Source organism: Mus caroli, chromosome 9 (assembly GCF_900094665.2).
Source record: "Mus caroli chromosome 9, CAROLI_EIJ_v1.1, whole genome shotgun sequence".
Classification (NCBI taxonomy): Eukaryota; Metazoa; Chordata; class Mammalia; order Rodentia; family Muridae; genus Mus; species Mus caroli.
In genome coordinates, this window is record NC_034578.1 from 100819293 (window position 1) to 100845143 (window position 25851).

The following is a 25851-nucleotide window of genomic DNA, read 5'->3' on the forward strand; positions in this document are numbered from 1 at the left end:
AGCAAGATTTTGCTGAAGGGACCCTGATATAGCTGTCTCGTATGAGGCTATGCCAGTGCCTGGCAAATACAGAAGTGGATGCTCACAGTCATCTATAAGATGGAACACAGGGCCCCCAATGGAGAAGCTAGAGAAAGCACCCAAGGAGCTGAAGGGGTCTGCAACCCTTATAGGTGGAACAACAATATGAACTAATCAGTATCCCCAGAGCTCGTGTCTCTAGCTGCATATGTAGCAGAAGATGACCTAGTCAGCCATCACTGGGAAGAGAGGCCCCTTGGTATTGCAAACTTTATATGCCACAGTACAGGGGAATGCCAGGGCCTAGAAGTGGAGTGGGTGGGTAGGGGAGCAGGGCAGGGGAAGGGTATAAGGATAGCATTTGAAATGTAAATAAAGAAAATATCTAATAAAAAAAAGAGAAAAGAAAAAAGAGAAAAAAAAAAAAAAGAAGTCATGAGCCATATGACCCAGAAATTACTCAGGTGTGACTTTAATTTTTCCAAACCCTATATTTAATGATGGTTCTTAAACACTTTAGCCTCCCTTCTAACACACCACCAGATGTAGTAGGGAAAAGGGATACAGGGGAAGTGGACCTGTTTAGAAATGGGCTTTATCCCATGTCTGGAAATCAGCAGTTTAGTTCACAGGTCAGCAGCAGCAGCTCTGTCCACTTGAAAACACTTCATGGATACAACAGGAGTCCAGTTCAGGAGAGCTGGGGTGGCAAATAGGAACCAGCAGCAGTGACACACCTAGCAGAGACAGCCAGGCTTCAGCCTCAGCACCAGCCAGCAGGAGGGACCAAGGCCAACAGGAAGGCCAGGAAAAGTGCTTGGCTATGCCTCTCTCAGGCAAGTGGAGATCAGTGAAGACTTGAGACCAAGAAGCTTTTAGCAGTGTAAGAAGCTAAGCTCAGCCTCTCTTTGACAGTCCAGTGGGCCCATTAATACTTCCTTCAAGCATCAGGTGTCTTCCATGGGTCTTGTCTCAGCATGTGCATCCTATCAGCCGGAGTCCACGGAAGCAGTAAGAAACTGCAGCACACCACAAGTTTTTTGGTGCACTTCTCTCTATGGAGTCACGAGAAATGCAGCTCAACTACACAATGTAAGGCAGACCAATACATGCATTGTTAGCAAAGAATCCTCCTGTCACGTGCTTGCTTTAGCAGAACATCTTTTTTCCAGTGTATGCTTCAGCGAAATGAGTCTGCCTTAAGTCTTTCACCTGTGTCCACTTCAATGAAACATTCCTTTTAACAATTGCCTTAGCAAAACACCATCCAACACAACGAGCTTTCCAAAGAACCTTTAAGTTTCCATTTCACTCAGGTATTTACACAAGGACAACTGACTGTCACAAAGAAACTAGTACACACAGTTTCATTCACTATCAGCAAACACTGAGAAGACCCAACAGTCCTTGAATTGAAGAGATACAGTGACCCTACAGTCCAACACTGCTCAGCAGTTTAAGGGAGTGGGAGAGAGAGGACTTAGATATAGCAACACAGTGAAGTGCCATATCCAAAGCACTAAGTGTCAAAGAATCAAGAATCAAATTCAAAAGTCTCATGCTATAAGGTCTCATTCTTACAGAGCTGAATGAATAAGACATGAAACTGTAGAAATAAAAAAATGAATCACTGCTGCCAAGCTCTCAACCTAGGAGAGCAGCTGAATACAAAAGGTCGTGAGAGATCTGAGGGACAATAAGAAACTATTCTGTATCCTATTTGTGACAATTTAAGATATCTTGAATCTGTCCAAACTCAGAGCTGCACTTTAGCATAGTATGTTTTACTGTCTGTAAACAACACCTCAATTTCTTCAAAAGTATAAACAAACTCAAGCAAAAATAAAAACAGAATTAAAGTGTAAGTAGTGCCAACTGTGCTCTCTCCGTCTTCTAACATGTACATACAAGCCCTAAATCACCACAGTGCTTTCCTCACAGGAAATGTAGTTCTTACTAGAGGTAATGACTTTACAATATTTTTCTAATGATTGCAACATAAAAAACAATATGGTTTATTTCCCAGAAATTTCAGTTCAGAATCTAGAGCAGCAAATTTGGTAAGCATGTCTCCTTTGCAAGTAACCAGTTTCTCGGTGACAGGAACAAGGGCTGGGGCCTGAGCCTGGGCTCGGCGCTGACTCCTGCAGACTTACCTTTGGCACGATCTGCGAGAGGTGCTGCACCTCCATTGTGTCGACTTCTTCCCCAGACACCGACTGTGAGGTCTTAGAGTACAATCCCAGACGACTCGCTAAAGTGAAAGGACACAAAAATAAATAAATATATATATATATATATATATATATATATATATATATATATAAATGTCTTTGCTTGCAGAGTTAGTAAAGCTCTGCTCATTTAATATGATCTTGTTTACTTCTTTTTACATGTGAAAAGTATATCTAGGAATCATAAAAGAAAACAACTGGTAAACAAAACTGGCTGAAATTCATAGTGGGGTCTGAAGTTCTCTGAGTATTTGGTTTTTGTTTAAATTTAAGAATACAGAATTGTCCCTAAGCCAGCAAACCCTAAAAATTAAACCTAGACTAGTCCATTTCTGCTCAGCAGCTCAGTTCTAATGACAATCAGAATGTACCATAAGCAAAGTAATTGAAGCCAGAAAAGCCGATGGCACATTTAGCTGCATGCAATCATGTAGTTCCATTTAGATCAAAGGCCGCGTTGAGAAGTCACCCTTCCAACACCACATCTGTGACCCTTCTTAAGATAACAACGTGTGAAATCTTTAGTCCAGACCCATCACAAATTAATAAAACCAGAATTAACAGAGTTTGGGGAATGTGAAGTTTATTCTTTACAGGTGGCACTTACACTTCTCTCTACCATACATTCCTGAAGTAACTAACTTTCAAACCACAGCACATCCCTGATGGTAACAAGACAGAGAACAAGCTGGCCTCTTAGTCTTTATGCTTAATCTGCTTCGAAAGTTATACTCAAACTGAAAAGATAAACTTCAATTCGTCTTTCCTTTTACATCCCTGAGCTAGTGTTTATACCTGTCAGCAAGAGGATAATTAAAGCTAAAAAGGTCAACTACTCTTCTGTGAATAAATACAAATGATTTCATGAGTTAATCATCTGTTTTCAATATTCTTTTTTAACTAAAATTTAGTTTAGCAACAATCTTTTATAAGTTTGAGCAAAAATGAGTAAGTTGATGTTTTATAATCAATTGCATATTAACATATTTCCTAGCTAATGTTTACAAAACTTGATGATGTTTTCTGAAACATATTGAAAGCAAAATGTAACAACCCAGTTATACCGATGGCAATTGCAGTCTCCTGAGAATCTCCAGTGATCATTTTGATGGAGACTCCTGAGGCAATGAGTGTTGTGACAGCTTCCTTCACACCAGTTCTAGGAGGGTCAATGATTCCGACCAGGCCAAGGAAGGTCAGCTGCCCCAGTTCCGGACCAGATGCCAAGGCAAGAACTTGGAAAATAATAAAATCAAAACTGCAAAATACTGGTTGTGAAAGCCTTAAACTTAGCTGATAATAAATCACATAAGATTATAATATCATTTGTAGTTGTGGCATATTATTTATAATTCAAACTTATCACATACCAATACATTGTAGTTCAATGGTTATATATATAAAAGTTGCTTTTAGGCTACTAAAAATTAAAAGGAATAAACCTGTTAAGCAGAGAAGACAAATGAGAAAGAATTAAGAACATTCTCTCATAGCAACCACATGTGGCTACGAACCAAAGAACTCCAATCTCTTTAGAAAATACAATTCGTTATTTAGGGAAAATATTGGTTTGTCAAACCTTAAAACTCAAATTTAAGCGAACAGGCCCCTTTGAAAGTTGTTTCTAATATATCTTCATCAGAGAAGATTGTATCAATTCTATACACCCTATGTATACACAACTTCATACATGCTAAACACTAGAAAGAGAAAGGTCATCTACAAAGTGGTCTTAAGGTCATTAATTCCAACAAAGTCTGTTCTCACTGCCTCCAAACATAACAAGCATTTCTTCTCAAACTTCTAGCTCTCTAAGAGCTCGTAACTACCATATCATTATGTTTATAGTGTCCTGTCACCATTGGGCTACAAGATTAAACAGAAAGTCACGCACATTTCTAAAATATCACTCAGCTTACTCTCAGAATTCTGTAAGCTCTGGTCCCTACCCTTGTAAATCAAAAGGATGTACTTGTAGCAAGGAGATTTTTATGAGACCAAACACTAACAAGTGCCTACAAAAGCACACTAAACTTCAGTGTCTCAAAGAGAGCCTGCAAAGTCCCTAAAGAGACCAAAGTAGTACTTACCCTTACTCAAGCAAATTCACACGCAGAGCATTGAATGACCAAACTGCAGGCAAAGCACTTGTGTTTACGCGTGCAGATATACCCACAAAGGCACTCACTCTCAAGGACCTGGCCATCCCTGGTGCCAGGGGAGAGGCAGATGGCAATGAAAGGAGATGAAGAGTATCCATCTGCATGCTAGCATAGCCTGAGAAAGGAGATCACGTCTGCGTCCTCCCAATGGAGGGGTGGCACTATACAGGCATTGTTAATCTGTATTTAGGCCCTCTTTAACACTAATAAAGACTTACTGAAGAGGTTCTTTAGACCAAGAATACATATGCAATGTCCGTAAAGGAAGCCTTCTGATACAAAACAGTTCCTATGGTTTAAATATGCTATTTTCTATACCCTTGATGTGTTTGAACACTTGGTCCCCAGCTGGTAATGCTGTTTTGAGAGGTTGTGGAACCTTCAGAATATGGACCTACCTGGAGGAAGTGGGTCACTTCAGGACAGAACTTAAGCTTTACAGTTCACCATCCTGGCCTGTCTACTGCCCTGAGATGTAAGGTAGCGGCAACCTCTCTCCTGTTGCTACTGAGTCACTCCTACCACCATGCCTTCCCCATCATGCTGGCCACTACCTTCATGAAGGTTAGTACATTCAACATCAAAACAAATTCTTCCTCACTGAAGTTTCCTCTTGTCAGATGGGTGGTCATAATCGTCAATGAATAAATAAATAAATACCTAAAATATGTTGTAGTTTCAAAATTTAGAACCACAAGCATTTTTAAGAAACAAACTTTGTAAGATAAAGCATAACCACATATCAATTAATATTTTAATGTATACACATTCATATTTAATATTTAAATCCCCCATTATAGTAATACCAAGGAGGGGAAGATGAAAAAAAAACATGAGACAAAGATGACAGTATTTTCTGAAGTCTATGAAATAAATATTTCCACTAACAACTCTGGTCCACTTCCCAATGCTTCAGCGCAAACCACACAGAAAACCTCAGCAGTGCTTCAGCAAATGGCCTGACACATAAAGGGACTTGCTACCGACCCTGACAACGTGAGCTTCATTCCTGGAACTCACACAGTAGAAGTAGAAAGTTGATTTTCAAGTTTTATCTACCATGCCCCCCTCCCCACATACACACAAAATAAATCTAACAGGAATTTATAGAAGATGAAGTTCTTTAAAATATCCGCCCTGCACAGAGAACACTGCACATTTACAGAGTTCTGACGTCTGGGGTAGAGTCAGACACTTCAGAAGTGAAGTAGGGATTCGGCTACAATTAACAGAAGGCCTTTGTTCCCGGAACAGGAACTATGCTGAAACAGCCGTCCTTACCTCTGAGTCCCGCTGAGCCCATCCGTGCCTTCTCTTGTTGATACAAATCTCTCTGCTGCTGGGTAAGTGCCAGAGTCTGCCCTTTGCTGTTGTATGTAGTACAATACTTAATCACCTGCTCATAAGCACCCTTCATAAAACAAATCTCTGGTCTGTCCTAAAGAGAAAAACATACCAAGTTTACATTCAAATTGTGTGTGTGTGTGTGTGTGTGTGTGTGTGTCCTTCATACATTCATCCAATCTCTCATAAATCCTTACAAAGTTATTCAAGCCCAATGCTTTGAGTGGCACATAAACTTTAGAGATTACTAGCCCAAGTGGGAGTTAGCTGTATGTCCTGCCAGACCTTACACTGTAAGCGACACTTTACTAAACCTTGCGCTGGGCACTGTAAGACCTGGAACATGGTTCTTCTTCACCAGGCAGCAGGGAAATGGCTCAGCCCAGGGGCAATGGCTCAGGCTGTTTATTAATGACTATGTGCTTGTTTGTATCTAGGCCTACTTACCTATGACGCTCTAACTCTCACAATAACACATCTCTCCCACTTATCATAGCAGAAGTAATATTCAACCTACCACATACAAGGTCCTAAATTGAATTCCCAGCATTGAAAAACAAATACAAAATAGCCGCTAGTAGCTTCTAATAAAGACCTGCAGCCCCTACCTGTCCTTTTCATTCTAGGCCATACCCCTCTGTATTCCTGAGGTTTTGATACATTTACAGTGTGACTCTCTCAGTTAACCATTTACACATTCTACACTGTGATGTCTATTTGGCCAGGTGCATCTATGTTCACTCTCCAATCTTTATAATATAAAGCACAAGTTATCAGAACTTGCACTATGATTCCTTCCTACTGAGCCAAGCACAGTAATGAGTACAGTGGCTCTCTAACACCCTGGCTCTCTCATCAGACACGGGTGTATTTCCTTGATGCAGCCCTTAAGTCCAAAGTCAGGTAGGATGTTTCAGCCTGTAACTAGAGCAAGCACTTGTGTCATTTCTAGATAATAATCTAGGGGCCACCACAGTTTGCCTCTTCTACCCATGGCTGTGGACAGTGTGTGTCCACTCTCAGCCTCCCTCCAGTCACTAGGGCTATCAGCAACTGCAGCAGGGAGCTGTCTGGGGCATGGACAGTGGGAGGTGTGGATGTGTTTATGGCCTGTCCTCACTGACCCATCCTTACCTCTCTTTCTGTAAGTTTTGTCATCTATGAAGTTAGCATCTTTTGTTTTTCTTAGCTCCATTTATAGCTCTCATTCACACTTCCTAAACTCTTCAATGTGACATAAAAACCTCATGTGGTAATATTCAGAGGAGAGAAAGAGCAGGCAAGCAGTACCTCTAGCTCTCCTTTTTCTGGAAAGCTGCGCTCTTCAGTCTTCCTCTCTTGTCCCTTCTAAGTTGAGATGTGGGGGCCTTTTGCACTAATGAATCAGGAACTCCCCTTAACCCACCTCCAACTCCCAAATCAACATCTCCTTTCCTTACCTTAGCCAACAGTATCCACACCATGCTCCCACACTGCTAAGCTCCCCTCCTGCGGAGGCTTTGAGCACTGTCTCCCCAGTGCCCACTGTTGCAGCACAAAGCACCAAAGAGCCACAGTTAGCCCTAAGCCGTCCGATGTGACAGCCCTCTGGCCTTACTGCCCCTACTTCAAACATCTCTGGAGACTTTACAAATGCTTTTTTCCAAGCATCTCATCATTTTTCAACACTAAGGGAGCGTCCTTCCTGTGTCTATCCCCTTACACTGTCCCCCATTTCACACTTTCAAGGAGCTAGACAGGCCATTTTACTATAAAACCTAAAATCTTTCTGTTCTACAAATGTTTCTAGCATTATTTAACAAGATTTTATTTCTCTCTTTTTGTTTGTTTTGTTGTGTTGCTGTTTGTCTTCTTAGAGATGGGTGTCTCTAGCCCTTGGCTGTTCTGGAATTTGATATACACAGACCAATCTGGGCTCAAACACACAGCGGTCCGAATGCTCCTCCCTGAGTGCTGACATTAACGGCTGAGCAGCATGCGGGCACACTCGTACTTGCTGTCCTCTCTATGCTACTCCCACTGTTGCATGTGTCCTCAATCTCGAACCTTCCTTTCTGACCTTCCTGTGTCCTCCATCGGCTACTTCTCGCTTTCTACTCTACTCCTGGCACAGGCCCTAGTTATCACCTAGCGATCTACTTAAGACTTACTGGCACTTGTCACGGTCTTCAGGAACCTCCTTCAGCATTAGGCATGACCTTTATTTCTCAGCGCCTATGTCTGCTGGTTCAGTTTGTGCCTTTACACTAACCACTCCCACCAGTCACCAGTAACTCTGACTATCCCACAACTGAAGAACCAGCAGCTCCCTGGGCCCTGGTAACAGTGGCCAGCTGGAGATCTGCTGCAAGGGAGCAAGGGAAGTCCAAGAGTGGGAAAGTTTTTGTCCTTGCTACCAAAAAGAGCAGGGAGCTGTTCCTGAACGCCCAGTATCATACAGCAGGGACAGGCTGAGGGACACACTCAGGAGAGCAGTCAGCTTCCAGAGCTGAGCCTGCCAGCGCTCCACTGCCTTCCTCTGCTCGGACTACTCCACTCTGACCAGAACAGGATAAAAGAACAGTGATGGGCTTAAGAGACCCAGAGGCATTGGGGAGGAAGCGTTACTGCTAATCTCTCAGACTCTCAACCTTCCCTCCCATTTTTGCCAGTCTTACCACTTTTAAAAGTACTTATGGGGTTTTATCTTTTAATCCAGAGACTAGGAAAGTAAATATTTAAAATGTCACATTCAAAAGACTCCTCTATAAATAAATGAATAAATAAATAAAAGGAAGAAAGAAAGAACGAACGCACACACTAACTGAACAATTCCAGTTGTTTTTAAACTAGCAAGTCTGCCCCATCTGTCAGGCTGCCCTGCCTTCCATATCCAGAGTCTCACTTGTGTGCTTAAGTTTCATCTACTACGTCTATTGGTTGCTTTCTTCTTGCAGGAAGTCTTCAGGTTGAAAAATTCGGAGAAAAATCACATAGTTAATGTGGTCTTATTTATTCTAAGGATAAGACATTCCTTCAGTGAAAAGCAGTCCAAAAACATAAAATCAACAGCAACCTATAATGAACTCTCAGTGAGAAGAAACGCATACCAAGAGAACCTGACGTCAAAAGCTCTCCATACCTAAGACTGTGCTATAACCCACGAACGCTGTTAGGTCACAAGCAAACTAAACACTTAGTATACAAATGCAATAGAGTGTCATAATAAAGACGTCAGTCCACTGTGACTGTCATGCTCTAAACTAGTAGTTCTCAACCTTCCTAATGCTGTGACCTTCATGTGTGGTGAACCCAACCATAAAATAATTTTCATGGATACATCATAACTGTAATTTTGCTGTTATGAATTGTAAAGTAAATATGTTATACTGAATATCTGATATGTGAGCCCCAGGATGGGTCACGACCCACTGGTTGCGAAGCACTACTTTAAGGCAACAGGTTCTATTAGAGTAATTCATTAATCTAATGGTAGGTTGTCACAGGATATCTGATCACACTGTAACCTACAAGATTGTGCTTTTTACTGGAAATCCCTTGTGGTGTGGCTCAACTGTAGCACACAATTTTCATCCAAGAGATAAGTAAATGAAGGGGGAGGGGGTCTTTCAGTTGAAGGATATTTAAGACAGTGTGGGAAAGGAAAAAGAGGATTTTTTTCCTTCAGGGACATCAGTAGAATAAGGTCAGCTGGGTGCTTTCTCTGCCTCTGTTTTCACCTCAGCATCTGGTTCCTAAATCTTCACTGGTAAAATCAAATGCCTGGGGTTTTGGGTTTTTTTTTTTTTTTTTTTTTTTTAAAAAACAACAACAAAAACAACAGTAGATTAAAAAATAAAGTTGTCACCTAAGTAGACATTAGATGTATTCTTTATTATTTTGAGATAGGTATGAGATAAGAGCTCAACCCTATAGCTGAGGCTAGCCTGGAATGCACACCCTATAGCTGAGGCTAGCCTGGAATGCACTGTGTCGATGACTTCAAATTTGTAGCAACCCTGCTTCAGCATCCCCAGTGCTAGAATTATGTATAAATATTTTTGAATACCTGCTGTGTTCGGTGCACACACTTAACAGCCATCCACTTTTGCTCAGAACTAAAAGGGTATTCAGCTTTTCTGATGTAGTCTTGTTGCAGTCCATCAAGACCCATCTGTAAGAGCAAAATAAAAAATAAAATTAACTCTAAAGAATATGTGTTTTTTTTTCCCTTTAACAAGGAAGGTAAATCACAACTTACAACATGTTAAGATAACTGGATCCTTTTCCTTATTAGTGAGAGAACAACAATGTTCCATCTATAAAGACAGCATTTCCCTCTGTCTTACTCAGGGTTTCTAAACCTACACAAAACATTATGGCCAATAAGCAAATTGGGGAGGAAAGGGTTTATTCAGCTTATACTTCCATATTGCTGTTCATCACCAAAGGAAGTCAGGACTGGAACTCAAGCAGGTCTGAAAGCAGGAGCTAACGCAGAGGCCATGGAGGGATGTTACTTACTAGCCTGCATCCTCTGGCTTGCTCAGCCTGCTCTCTTATAGAACCCAAGAATACTAGCCCAGGGATGGCACCACCCACAAGGGGCCTTTCCCTCTTGATCACTAATTGAGAAAATGCCTTACAGATGGATCTCATGTAGTCATTTTCTCAACTGAAGCTCCTTTCTCTGTGATAACTCCAGCTTGTGTCAAGTTGACACAAAACCAGCGAGTACACCCTCAAAGAGCACATTCAATTTGAACATGAAAGCCTCACTACACAGGTAGAACACTAGACTATATATTTAAGCTTTCATAAAGGCTTTATTAATCTCTCTACCAGCTCAAATTCTGGAAGAAAACAACATACAAATAAATAAAAGTGCCTGACCAATACTGAAGATGAACTTTCCTAATCAAGAACAGTCTCCTATTTAACCCTTCACTTATTAGCAACTGGAGTCTTTCTTGTCTATTGCTTTCATCGCAATGCTAAGTATTTAGTCCACTGTTATATGACACTTTCTATCAGTCTGAAACATCTCATCCTTCAGGAAGGTAAACAAATCAAAAGAGCTTCAGCAGGTCCCTGAAGCTGACCAGATTTACTAAGGCCCTCCACTCAAACAAAGCAATAAAGACTCTTCAGAGCCACTCTCAGACAAGTCAAGATACAAAGATGACTGAGACCAGGCAGTTGCCTAGAAGAAGCAGAAAACCTGAGCTGCCAGGAGAGGTAGAGAGCAGAGTCACTTGGAAAGGTCACTCTCCAGCCTGTTTAACTGGCTCCAGGCTGTGCACAGTGCTCCAGGTGTCCCAGCTTTTGTGCTATGTCATGCATCTGAGGTGGCCTTGGTGATGCAGCTGTCTTAGGGTCACTTCCGCTCCTGTAAGTAATTTCTTTCCCATATTTCTATAAGCAAACCCACTAAAGCTCATTGGTTCACCAAGCTGGACTTTGGTAGTATCTGTAGCTTGGTCTGTCATAGATCCCCTGTCTTGGATGAGTAGATTGCATTTGCATGCACATGTGCATGTGTGCATGTCTGTCTCTGTGTATGTGTGAGCACCCATACACGAGTATTTGTTGTGGTCTCCCTAGGTCCTAGGAAATTGTTACATAACACCCACCACACTATAAATAATAACTACTAATGCCATATAGTTGTTCTTACTCCAATCTTTTGATCATCCCTTTGCCTCTTATTCTAAACAGTCAAATATATTTTAGGACTATTAAAAAGTCCATGTAATTTAGCATCTATTTTCCTCAGAAATATGTTCAGAGTTCTCTTGGCACTCACATATCCATTGAATACAGTTTAACAATTCCCTCTTTACCCAAACACCATTCATTCCTTCCGTAGTAGCCAGATGATCACTCTTGACCACTCAGTCCACACCTAGCTATTCCCTCCTGCTCTCAGTCTAGCCCCTCCCTATGCTCACTGAGCCCTTTCTGTCCTTTAAAGTCAAGCTCCAGGCTTCAGGAACTTGCTCTGCCTTTCCTTTGTTCCAAGGATAGTGGTATTAATGCCTCTAGGAAGAAGCTAGTAGCTTGTTAAACACAAACAGGAAATATCTGACACCTGATCCATATTTTTATTATTCTTATAAAAGCTGTACATGTTTTCTAGTTATAAGGCCAGATGATAGAGAAATGTAGCTTTCTATAGAGAAAACATTTATAGTCTAAAACTAGTGGGCAGTGGTTTATCTCAGAGTCAGTGCTTGACTGGCATAGGGAAGGCCCTAAACACATACCTTCATAGCAAGAGCGATTAAGGCTCCTTCAATCTCTATTATATACATGAAAAGGAACAAGTGAGTGGCTAAGTAAACCAGTGCTCGGCTTCTTCTGGATTCAGTGCTCCAGGGACCTGCAGCTGCAGGCTGGCTCTCACTTCCAGTGACCTGCAGCTGCAGGCTGGCTCTCACTTCCAGGAATCACATACAGAAGAATCCTGCATCATTCAAATCTCAGTGCTTTATCAAACTATTTATAAAAGTTGGAGATGTCTGTTACGTAAATAGCAGGTTTCTCGCTGAAGTAAATGTAAACTTAGGATGTGGGCTCAACCTGAACAAATTACAGGAACAGTACTTCCTCTCTCCCAGACACAGATTTAATAACACTGACTTTAAGAAGTGGGTAAAGGAAAAGATTGGAAGGAAAAAGCTTATTTCCTATAAGTGCATTTAGGTTTGTACAAGACGTTTCTAGAGACTCTTTTTTACTAATGTAAAGATTCAACAGTATTTCAGAACATTATCTTTTACTTATTTACGAGATTTTTAACAGCAACATACCTTGCAGTGAAGAGTAAGTTACACTGAAACTGTTCTATTTTGTAAATTTAACTGATCCCCAATGACAGTTTAAAGTAACAGAAAAATGAGTCTTACTGAATACCCTACAACACAGTAATGATGGATCTGAAAGGCCTTAGATTCTGCTGGCAGGATTATATCCCACATGTCAAAGATACTAAACACATACCTTCATAGCAAGAGCGATTAAGGCTCCTTCAGTTGGCTTTCCCATCAGAGTGTTGTTCCTAATTACAGCATCATTGCACACACAGCCTGCCTAAAAGAAATGCATAAAAACCATAAGAACCCAACACTCTGGCTTAAGTCATTATGACGCAGCAAGTTAACTTTTTGGACAATATAATTTTACCTCAACAATTCTGCTAACAGCTGGGTTATAGAATCCATGGACAACATCACCATCAACGATCACTTCACCAAACTGATTATAGCCAACTCCAGTGACCTGAGGAACATGAAGTGGGATTAGTAGCCACGAGACCCGATGGCAGTCAAACAGTGCTTTAAGCGCTATATTCATGTCATTTTCCAGTCATGCTGCTGGTAATACAAAGGCCTAACAATAAAGCATATCTACAATGGGTCATTTTTATTAGAGGGCCAGAAATTGTATTGAGGGTACTGATTAACCTAAAATGGTATTTCTGTCTGTTCAAAAAATACATTATAAAAAGACAAGAAAACCATGAAAAAAATCTCTATATAAGTGAGCTTAACTTCATATAACAGTATACTACAGCTTGAAGAAAACCCTGAAGCCCACTACCATCATGTCTAGGCTCCCAAGACCCGAGTACACATAACGGCTGGAACTCTGTTTCCTGGCAAACAGTCTTAAGGACAGTGAAAGGCTCAGCCTGGAACTGACAGACTGCTCTAACAGCACAGTACATGGCCATCCTAAAAAACAGAAATTCACACATGAAACAAGCCAAAAATCCCAAGTGGCCAGAATGTAGCCAAACAACTGTAACAATTAAAATAATAAAAGTTTAGAAGAAGGAAAAAAATAAGAAGTCATTAATGTTTAACATAAAATGGTGGGACTCTGAAGAGAAACTTATATCCTGTCCGCCATGCATACCAGCATAGGTAGCTCCAACTACCTTTCTGAAAGAAGATTACATAATAGCATTAGGTATCCTTGATCAAACCTAACAACCTAAATAAAATAATCTCACTTTAAGGACTTTGTAAAACAGACCTAAACAAACCCCAGTATAAAATTCTTTCAACTTTTTAATGTTTGTTTTCTTTGATGAATTATCTACAAATTTTTAAACTCAGTGCCCTTCATAACTAATATTAAGAATATTCTAATCAGAGTCTGCAAAGATTGGACCTAGAACTAGCTTTCTTTCATTTTCTGAAAAAAGTACACCACAGAGATTGTTAATAATAAGCTTATATAATCATTTGTCAGGTGTTCACTACGACGTGGGAGGCCTGGGATGGGCAACACAGCTCCTGCTCTTAACAACTCATCGTCTAATAGGAAAAAGGGAAGAAACGTTTAGCTGGGATAAAGACTGGAAAGCAAAAAATAAAACCAAACGTGTATAAACACGTATCATAGGGCCAGTTCTCAGTTAGGTTTTCCTGAGGAGGTAGGGAGGCAGGCATTCAGCTATAATACACAGTAGGCAGCAACACAGGTCACAGGGAGGGGACTATGAAGCTAGTATGTTTCATGTACCATTAACGGGAGGGGGGTGTGGGTGGGGGATAGCTAAGGCTGGAGAAGGAAGGAAGAGGCTGCACAGAGCCTTAAGAGCCACAGTTCATTCGTCTCAGTTCAACAGAGAACAACTGAATCATCTTAGTGCAGGGGTGACTGCTCCCTGCACTTCTATGAAAGGTTCTCAGAGTACGGAGAGTGTGGGAACTGTGGGGTATGGGGATAAGCCTCGTGAAGGAAGACATGGGATGGAGAGGAAGGAACCACAGGCACCTGTGATGCCTTGAAGAGTCCTGATCCACTGTACAGTGGATCTGAAGTGGATCCCGGCATACCACTGAGACATCACAAAGGACCCAAGGCCAGGGCTGTGGCTGCTTCCCCTGTCTTCACAGAAATTTCCATGGGGGTTCAGCCCCTCTCTACAGGCTCCTGGACAGGCCCGTCAGATTCTGCTAAACAACACCTGGTGCACCCTGATTTGCCCTTGAACACATAAACATACCCTAATTGGCTAAAAAGCTAAATATAAGCTTGTGTAATAAACAATAGAGTTAGATCTGCACTCTGCTGCTGGTCTCTGGAGTCTGAATCCCAGGCATCATCATGGGCTCTGTCTCCACTTTCCCCCACTTCCATGTCCATGTTCCCACAGGAGACAAAGTAAATACAGAAAGACTACTCAGAAGGATGCATCAGAAGGCCAGGTCATGGATCAGAGAAGCTAGCTATAGAAAAGCTATCCAGGCAGGTAGTTTAGTAGGTTAAAACCTGTACGACTCGGTGATGAGTAGATGAAGAGCTGTTACCAAGGGATCTAAGCTTCTAAATTATACACACAATGTGAACTTAGCAATAAAACCACATGGGAAGAAAAGAGAGTTTGGAGGTAAACACTGGGCTTTTAAACACTCAGTTTCTGAACAAGGGAAGGCGATCTTAGGAGGGAAGCTCCACACCTCAGCATGCAGGCCGTCGGAAGTGAGGATGTGAGTAACAGTCATCTCGTTCTTCGTCAGGGTTCCAGTTTTATCTGAACAAATCACATTACAGCAGCCTAAAAATAAATCACTGGGCGTCACCACAGACTCAGAGGAAAACAGGCTAACTTAGAAAATAAGTAAAACTCCTGGAAACAGTGCTCCAGCTCTCTGAACTGTCAAGTCATTGGTAATTATAATTTCTTATATTATGTTTGCTTCTTCATAAAATTTCTAAGTCAGAAACAAAATGTCCAAGTTAACTTTTTCTTAGTTCCTACAAAGCTACTTCACATTAGCTTTGGCCAATAACTTTCAGACTCCATTTTCTAGGAAGTTTGGAGATCCTGACATGTACACCCACACAATTTTTTCAGTTGGCCCTTTCAAGGTATTACAATGAGAAATTGAATTTAAAGCATTTTTGAATAGCTAAACTGCTTTTAAAAGAAGTTTTGTGGTATTTAAGAATAAAATCATTATATCAATATAACCAGGACATATTTATTGTTCTTAATATAAACAGTCAACCTAAGCAGGAAACTCTGAGCTCCGTAATTATCAACTATCAAAAAATTAATTTTGCTCCAAGACTTCATTCAGAGTATGCAAACCAAAACATGATCTAAGCATTAACATACTCCATTGATGTAGAAAGACAGCTCCTGAGAAATGAATTTTTAATTGCCTATTTTGATTGCTTGGGCCCAACATCACTATGATGTCAATAACGGAAAAACAGAGACACAGTAAAGTACACTGGCTCTCTGTCTCAGTGCCTCTCTGCCTCTGCTCTCCACACTTACCCAGTGTTTCCACAATAGGCAATTTCTTTACAATAGCCCTTTTCTTCACCATTCTCATAACACCAAGGGCTAGAGTCACCGTGACCACAATAGGTAGGCCTTCAGGAATTGCAGCTACAGCCAAACTGTAAGCAATAAATACACAGTATTAAAATATAAGTTACTAAAGTTGTAACACAGTTATTCCTATTCCTACTTCCTAACATTAATATTCTGCTCTACTTCTGTAACCATAATTTACTTTTTTCATTGTTTGTTTAGAGACTGATTATAAATGCTAAAAACAAGCAACATTTAAAATGATGTGGCAGACTGAGCATCCTGAAGGGTTAAATGCATGCACTGTCTTCTGTCTCATTTGAGCAATGTGGAAATGAAATCCTTTGTTCTCATGCTGCCACTAGCCCTTAATATATAAGAAGAATGCACACCGTGATTTATAATCCACATCTAACAAGCCGTTACAATCTCTCACTCTCAAGTCTGCTGACAAATAACATAAAGAAGAATAGATTACGAACAACTTCATTAGAATTGTTTTAATGTTACTCAAAACTATTCCTTGTTTTGACAGTCTATATACCTGATGTGGGTAACATGCTCTGGTGCAGCGGAACTGCGGTTAATGAAAGCATACAAAGATTTCAAAGACACTCCTAACAGAGTCTTACAATCCTGGCTCTACTTTGATAGTCTTGGGTTTTGTTTGTTTGCTTGGGTTTTTGAGTTGCTTTTTACTTTGTGTGTTAGAATCTCATTACCCTGGGCTAGTCACAAATTCATGATCCTTCTGCCTAGGCTGGGTAGCAGGCATGAGTCAGTATAGCCAATCAGCTACTTCTGCAGTTGTTTTATCAGCAAGCAAGACTTAAGAAAATTTAGTGAAAAAGGACAGTAATATTTCACATTACTGTGGAATATTTCTGTTCTTAGAATTTTGAAACATCAACTACAAGTGGTAATTTTTCCATTTCTGCATAACATTTCTTTGAGTCACCTTTATACCCAGACGTTTCTCCACTTACAAACCGTGTAAGTGAACAAAATGAGCATCACTAAAAATGAAAGAACACCATCATATATTGTTCTAGAGAAAAGAACAGTGGTACTCTTGTTGGAGACATTGTGTGATAAAGTCCTTGCTACAAAGATACCTGGAGAAAGGGCCTTTTCCATTTTCTCCTCAGAAGAACAGCGCTCACTCAGCAGTTCAGGAGTTTATAGCCCTGACGCTTCAATTACACGGTTAACTTCACCCATTTTAAAGCCCAAAGAATTTCTATCTGGTTTTCTGTATTCTATTTTGTCTGGCAATTGTTTAGTCATCTGTCAATTTTCCTCTTTGCCATTATGGTGCAGAACTCAAGAATTCTCACCTCTGTTCAATGAATGCCTCAGGAATTAAGTGTAAAAACAAAACAAAACACCCTACAACCAACGATCATCTCTAAGATTTCTTTTATACTTTCCCATATGGTACTGGGATATATTGGTCAGAACTCAACCAGTAAGATACTAATAGTTGATTACTCCACCAGCTTTCCACCTCCAGGTAGCACAAACAATCTACCTTTTAATCAGTAATTTTTGGTACATACAGAAATAATTGTTAGATTAATTCTTAAAATAGTAGAAGGAATTTCAAGAAATAAGAAAAATTAAATCACTAAAGATTCCTTCATGATTCAATTAATAATAATAAATGAATTCATAAATCAATATACCACAGTATGCTGTGGCTCCAATGGACCCACAATTTTTATTCTACTTTTTTTTTTGTAATATTGGCATAAAAAGGAGCAGGGGAATACTGGAGAACTAAACTTGGCCTTACCATATGCTAACAGTAACTCAAACACATTCCCCATCTTTATTCCATAGGTCATATTCAGTGCCCCCACACACACATCAAAACACTCTTTTTAAAACAAAGAGTTTCGGCTCGTGATCTAGCTCCTTCACTGTGTCACAAATACCTTCAAGAGAAGGCATCTCTTTTCTTCCTATATATTTCTTACAATCTACTCAATGTGTCCTTAGTAATAACACTGATTTTCTATCTTCTCCACCCTGGCCTCCTGCAGAGAGACGCTGCTCAGAGTTTCCTTTGCTTGCATTGCCTAGGTGAGGTCTGTCCTTCCTTACATGCCCACACATCACCTCCTTTTTTCTCCTTTTTCTTCTGTTCACAAATATCCTCAACATGGTATTTCCTGAAATCATTCTTGTTACTTTTGCTTCATTATCTTTCTGAGGTTTTTCTCTTTCGGTTTTTCTTCTTTCTCAAACTTCATAGTCAATTTTTTGTTTCAGCAGTGAGGGCCGACCGTTCACTCTACAAATTCTCTGTTCTCAGATGCTTTTCTACCACAGCCTTTCCCTCTTACATGGACGACAAAAGATGCTTGATGTTTAGAGATTCTCTCTTTCTTTGGAGACTGATTATTAAATTAATACAGTGTGGATTCCTAGTTCATACTATGAACTTCTGAGCATACAAAGCTTGCCTTCTTACAAAGGAAATACAATAATGAGTCATCTAGTCTGCTTCTTCTCCAGTGACAAATAAATAGGTTGCCATTTTCCCGTGACATTACTTCAATATATGTCTTTGTGAGGCAAATATTATAACTATAAGGATACTCTGTATACCCAGAAACAGGATATGGCTTTTGAACTGTTTAAGTAGAAACATTACACTCTTATGAGCTCCATATAAAAACTGAGCTCCGTAATGAAGTGAGCGGGAATCTACAAATGTTAGAACTTACCTTACACTAATAGTGAACATTTCCAGAATGTCTTTTCCTAGTAACCAGCCAACCAACATGATGATACCTAGAACAAAATCAAATGAGTATACTCATTTTTCCCTTTTCTATATAACCACCTACAAAAGACAGATTAAAAGCTCAGGGGTACATAAAGTCTCTTGACATAGAAGGAAAAGTGTATCAGATCTCAATGAAGGCTTTATAGACATCAGTAAGCAAGAGGATTAAAGTGACTATAAGCTGCCCTGAATGGTTCTGGGCTCTCACTCATCTCTCAAAACAGAACTGACAGTGCACAGCACTGACAGCATTTTCATAGGATGAACCTGGAGGCAGATCTATAAAACATATATGTGTGTGTGTGTGTGTGTGTGTGTGTGTGTGTGTGTGTATGTACTATCAACATATATTTACTATCAACTTTGCAAACTTAACACTGGAATTAAACTTTATATAAACCAATATGCAGACATCACACATAAAGTGTGTACCTCATATGAAAGTATATTTAGGACGACCTCAAAGAGACTAAAATCCTCTTCAACTTACCAAATTCACTAAAAAAAGCACCTATAAATATCAACAACCGAATAAACCAAATAAAAGGCACATCAGCTAAAAGCAAGAGCATCTTCCTAACTCCCAAGGTGGTTGGTAAGTGAGTACCAAGACAACAGATATTTTAGGGATTGTTTCACCGAAAATATACAAGGGAATGGTTGCTATAAAAATGCATTACTGACTTGAAAACACTAAGAATTATAATAAAAACAGTGGGAGAATTAGGAAAAATTCTACATTAGAATTATAAAATAATATATATTATTATGATAAAGAATGTAATTTCAAAGCATAAATAATGGATTAAAAATTAATAGTACTGGTATAAATAACTTTGTATAAGAAAGTTACAACTCTAACTTAAGCTATATAATTTTAAGACTATTTTGTTCAAATTTAAAGGTGCTTTTACACAGTTCCATGAAATTTTTTGACAACATCTATATACTACACAATGTTTAAAGAATACAGCTTTCTCCTTAAACAATTACCATTTCATCCTGGTTATTTTGTTTTTTAAGAATTTCATACATTTGGAGACATTTCCCATCATACATATTTCCCCCTCAATTTCAAGCCTTCATTTCTTTTATAACCCACTGAGCCCAATTAACGTTGTTCCTATGCACATGAGTGTAGGCCATCCACTAGAGCACAGACAACCTACCAGGGGCCAGAGCCTTGATGGAAACTGACTCTACCCAGCAATCACTAAGACTGCCAATAGCTCGTCAGTTAGGGGTGAAGCTCCGTGAGCCCCTTGCCCTATTTATACCAGAATGATGACTAGCTCAATCTTAACCTTGCGTAGGCCTAGTTCAGGCAACCACTGCTCTGAATTAATGACTACAATGACCCTGCCACCTTCTCAAGACGCCATTCCAGACTCTCATCAACTTTCTGCCCTCTCTTCTACAACAGTCCCCAAACCTTAGTGGCAGGATGCCATAAATGTCTCCTTTAGGGCTGAGCTGTCCAATCACTTCCTCTGCACCTTGACCATTTGGGTCTCTCTATTAAACACTGTGTACCACAAAAAAACCAGCTTCTCATTTGAGGTGAGAGCTGCACTCATCTATAGCCATTAAGTATTCAGAAGGTCCCCTGATAATGTGTCCATTTAGCACAATAACAGTAGGTTGTCCTCTAAGCCTATGACCTCCTTAGCCTTGGCTTCTTGGCGAGGCTCATAGTTCCAGACATATGTATCTTGCTGTGAAGCAGATAATCTTTAAAGGAAACAGTTAAAGCAAGGCATAGTGTCATAGCTCTGCAATCCTAACCTTTGGGAGGTATAGGAAGACCTAGAGTTCAAGGACATCTTTGGCTATAAAATAAGTTTGAAGCTACCATGGTCTATATGTCTCCATAGCTTAAAAAAAAAAAAAAGAAAACTGAACATTAAATGGAAATGTATTCTACAGTAAGCATTTGACTAGCAAGTGTAAGACCCTGGATTCAATCACCAGTACCAAAACAAAAGCAAAGCAAATTTTTAAACAAGAAATATTAATCTATAGTGATATTCTTTAAAGTAAACATCTTTATAAATGTGAGCACAGGAGATTCCTAGGATGATCAAAACTTAAAATTACTGAGGCAAATGTTATCTCAAACATTTACTTCTAAAAATGTATTTGAATGAAATGAACAATGGTTACAATGTACTATTAATGATCTGCATTGGAAGAATATGTCTATGAATTAAAAACAATCAAAAAATCTAGGTAAAAAACTGAAAAGATGCCTGATTAGAAAACAGAATACTACACTGTTTTTAAATCTGCTTTAGGTCATTATCAACATACCATGATAGAATAGCTGAAACAGTAAGAAAGAAGGCAGGCAGAAGGAAGGAAACACAGGAGGAAGCAAGGAAGCAAGAAAGGGAGGAAGGAAGCCAGGGAGGGAGGGAGGGATGGAGGGAGGAAGGAAGCCAGGAAGGGAGGGAGGGATGGAGGGAGGGAGGGAGGGAGTTGGACAGAGGGAAAGAGCAAGGAAGGAGAGGAATAGGAAAGGTGAGGAAGATGGTAGAAGAGGAAGGGAAATGAAAGTCATCAACACTAGCATAGCTAGAAAGACAAATACTAAAATGTTTAGGGAAATGCTCACTGACTATACATAGGAATTACACAATTCTGGTTTTATCTGTTTCCAGAGTGGTTTTATAATTTTAAAAAATAAGTACTAGGCAAAAAGGAAACATGGAAGCAAAATTATTCTTCTACCCTCCACATTCAAAACAGAAAGCCCCAAAGCCAATGAAATGGCTCATTAGGAACGGGAGCTTGTCACAGTGTCCAACAAAGCCAAATGCGGCTGGAGAACTGACTTCCACAATGTCCTCTGGCCCCAAACATGTGCACACACATGTGCAAGATAAATAAATCCGTAAACACCCAAAGAGAGCCCAAGTGAAAAAGGTACACATACTCACTCTTCTCTTACCTATTATACCAAAGGAGTAAAAAGACAGCTGCTTGCCTAAGAGGTCCATGCTCTTCTGCAGAGGGGTTTTTGGTGCCTTGACAAATGAAGAAGATTGTTACAGTAAGTTGAATTGAACACATCTTCCAGTGTGCTGGGAACTTTGCAAAGTACTTCAAGTGCACACTCCTGAGTTAAGCATACAACTCTCCTAAAGGTTAACACTGCACCTTCCCTGAAGAAACTGAGAACTATGCATCCCACTGAGTTAAAACTGTCTCCGGCACTTCTCCATGACTTCATTATGATCAGCTGTTCCTGCCATTTTCCAAACATGCTAGTAACACAGGTTTATGTTGCCTTCTGTGCTTTCCTGACCTGCCCTCCTCAGTGATCGTTCACTGATAAGCTTCTTATTCCACATTACATCATAACCTGGAGTCTTGGAGGTTAGCTAAGAAATCCAGATGATTTTGGAAGGACAGAGCCTTTACAGGATGCAACTTTTGCACACGAGCGCTGCACCCATGCACGCACACGCACACAGTTGTGTTAAAAACTTGGGTAGAAGTAGTAATCTGAGATAAAAGAACATCAACAACAACCCTAGGGTAAGGGTGCACACTGACAGAATGTGCGCATTTACGTATGTATTCAGTACATACTGCACATTACATAAAATACCCACCCAAAGGAATACAGAACCATCTTCTATAAGGAATAACACCTATCTAAAAACTGGCTATACATCCTTTTTTTTTTAACATACAATTTTTAGAATAATCACAATGTAATCTTAGACCCTTTCAATTATAGGATTTAAGTTGCGCTTGTAAGCAAACATAAAGAGCAATATCCTGAAGAAGCTACAGTTCTCAACAGTATATCCACGAATCTATAAATATGTTTTCTACTACTTACGATAGAAAATTAGAGATTTCACAAAACCCACCGACATAGTAAATACTCACTTCTTCTGCCTGCATCATCTTAAAGACCTCGCCAAATTCAGAATTTTCTCCTGTTCCAATGACAATACCCTAAAGGGGAAAACTGGGAGATTAATTTCTATTCAGATGGAATCACTGCTACCTAAAGAAAGAAAAAAGGGAAGGGGGTGGAGAAGAGGTGGAGAACAAAACAAAGGCCTTGCCTTTCCTTCCTTGCAGATTGACATGTTTATGTTACTCTCATTAATATTTACTCCTTTAAAATACAGACCCTAGAAACAAACTGACCTGGATGTGAGGCTCATATTTTAAAATGTAAGTGTCTTACACTCCATAAACACTTAATGTTGCATCTTGTAGACCCCCACTCCACTCCCACTCCACTCCCGCTCCTATAAATGAATGGTGACTTGTATGTTGGTAAAATATTAGAAACCAGGAAACAAAATAATTGAAATACACTACTGGGTGAAAAATATGTGATCAGAACATAACCAATACTATACTAAAAAATAAAAATAACAAAAGAAGAAATAAAGTTGGTCAGCAAATACAGGCTCTTGCTGCCAAGGCTAAGGCGTTGAATTTGAACCCTTGCAGCCACACAGAGGTAGAGACAAGTGACTCCACAAAGTTGTCCTCTGACATCCATGCACAGCCCATGGTGCCCATGTGTCCATACACATACATACATACACGTATACACACAGGTATCTTTTAAAATATTTTAAAAGAAAAATGTATTTAGTGAGGAGACTGCTTTTGTCAAATGATCACCTTTGCTTTGCCACATCTGACCAGTGTTCCCATGAAGGCGATGTTACTTCTTGAGGCAAGATCTCCATTAGTAGCAGCTGGCTGAGGAGCCGTCACTTTAGAGCACGGAGCTGTCTCTCCTGTCAAGCTAGACTCATCAATGGAAAGATCCACGGCCTTGAAAACAAGTGTTCCACAGTTTAAATTTACAGTCCACTTCACATTTCAAGGGCTTAAGATGGCCACTTCTTCCAATATTCACATTGCAGCCATTAGCTACATCTTGTTTTATAGTCATTACTTTAAAACAAAAGATAACCATATATGCTAAATGAAGTCAACAAAATCTGACACATGAAACAAAGAAAGCTACCATAAGAACAGGTTAATCTAAAATTCAAAATTTTAGAACAGCTGAAACTATAGCTATGAACCCAAATTTTCCTAACAAAACATTTTTTTTTTTTAATGTCTCAAGGTGTTCACCTTTTTAAAGCACACAAATGACCATTTTAGGTGAGGAAAATGTTATTTATGTAACCTAGCTCTGTTACTGAAAGCAGAACCCACAGAAGGCTGTTCCCCCAGTGTAGGAGCAGAGAAAGCCCTCAGTGAGTGCACTACTGGATTGCTGTGCTGCTGACAGGGCAGTTATGTCAAAGGCCAGAGCCCCATGGCAATGGCAAAATCGCCTCCTCCACCCGCACCCTGGGAGAATGTCAACTTGAGCCCTAGAAAGCACATACAAAGTCAGGCATGGTGGCACGGAGCCTAGGGCTCACTGGCCAGCAACCAGAGACGAGTATGATGCCTCAGGATCCAATGAGATGCCTTGTCTCAAAACAACAAGGTAGACAGCACCTGAGGAATGACATCCAAGGTAGATCTCGTGCCTCCAAAGACACAAACATGTACACCCACACATATATAAGCACATAAAAATATTTTAAAGTTATTTAAAGTTGATTTTATCCTTTAATAATTGCTACAAATTGCTGACTTTTTGACTCCAGTGCTTAATGAAGAAAAGAGTTCCTGCAATTTTGATAAGTAGATTTAAAAAAAAAAATATGCCTACTATCTACTGTCACCCAGAGAGAATCTTATTCCACCCCACAAAAACATAGTTAAGAAATTCCGCCTTGGGGCAGGAGAGACCACTGAGCAGTTAGGAGCACTTGCTGCTCTTCCAAAGGCCCAGGCTTTGTCCTCGGCACGGCAACCCACAGGTTTCTGTAACTCCAACTCCAAGGAATCTAACCATCTCTTTCAGCCTCTTCAAGCACCAGGCATACAAGCGTTACACCAATGAAGGCAAACACCAATGCCCATAAAATAAAATAATAAATCTAATTTTTTAAAAGAATTTGAAGTATGGCCAATTTTACCAGAAAGAAATTGTCAAAAACATTCTGTGAGGAAGATTAGACATCAAACTGAGACTAAAAAAAGGTAGCTATGCTCAAAGAACTGAAACAAGAAACATTAATTTATAGAAAGTATCAACAGAAATTGCATAAAGAGAGTAACTAGAAACCTAGAGGCTGAGGCTGGATCTATAGCTGAATGGTAGAGCACCTACCTATCTAGGTTTCATGGGGCCTGGATTATATAAGACATGACACAGTTCAATCAATCAATATTTATTATATCAACCAGACACTAAAAATAAACACTGAATAAAAAGATACCTAGAGGGTGGTCAACATTAAAATTTCAAAAAAAAAAAAAAAAAGCCATCAACAAACGACCTGGAAGATGAAACAATTAAAATCACCAGTCTAGAGACTGGAGAGATGGTTCAGAGGGTAAGAGCACTGGCTATTCTTCCAGAGAACCCAGGCTCAATCTCAATTCCTAGCATCCATTTGAAGGCTCATGTCTATCTGTAACTCCAGAACCAGAAGACCAGATGCCCTCGTCTGACCTCCATGGGCTGCAGGCATGTACCTGGTGTCCAGGTATGCACAAAGAAAAAAAAATATCCATAATAATAAAAAGTGTTTTGATAAAAATTAAGAAATCACTAGTCTAAAGAGCAGAATAAAAAAGATAGCGAGAAAAGGAACAGAGTTAAAGGATCTGTGTATGTGAGACACTGGATCTGTGTATGTGAGGCACTGGATCTGTGTATGTGAGACACTGGACCTGTGTATGTGAGACACTGCATCTGTGTATGTGAGGCACTGGATCTGTGTATGTGAGGCACTGGATCTGTGTATGTGAGGCACTGGATCTGTGTATGTGAGGCACTGGACCTGTGTATGTGAGGCACTGGACCTGTGTATGTGAGACACTGGACCTGTGTATGTGAGACACTGCATCTGTGTATGTGAGACAATG

At 39.9% G+C, this 25851-nt stretch overlaps 1 protein-coding gene across 6 annotated transcripts in view; it reads right to left on the reverse strand.

The window, feature by feature from the left end:
- The window catches only part of Atp2c1 (ATPase secretory pathway Ca2+ transporting 1), a 109495-nt gene that overhangs the window by 17460 nt on the left and 66184 nt on the right, over positions 1 to 25851 (reverse strand). For all 6 annotated transcript variants that reach the window (XM_029481803.1, XM_029481805.1, XM_029481804.1 and 3 more), the window contains 12 exons: positions 23530 to 23685; positions 22774 to 22842; positions 21824 to 21899; positions 18812 to 18878; positions 16041 to 16165; positions 15214 to 15311; positions 12926 to 13021; positions 12743 to 12832; positions 9810 to 9914; positions 5699 to 5855; positions 3320 to 3490; positions 2178 to 2275 (listed from right to left, as the gene is read on the reverse strand). In XM_029481803.1, the coding sequence (XP_029337663.1) occupies positions 2178 to 2275; positions 3320 to 3490; positions 5699 to 5855; positions 9810 to 9914; positions 12743 to 12832; positions 12926 to 13021; positions 15214 to 15311; positions 16041 to 16165; positions 18812 to 18878; positions 21824 to 21899; positions 22774 to 22842; positions 23530 to 23685 (1308 nt within the window). The remainder of the gene's footprint in view (positions 1 to 2177; positions 2276 to 3319; positions 3491 to 5698; positions 5856 to 9809; positions 9915 to 12742; positions 12833 to 12925; positions 13022 to 15213; positions 15312 to 16040; positions 16166 to 18811; positions 18879 to 21823; positions 21900 to 22773; positions 22843 to 23529; positions 23686 to 25851) is intronic.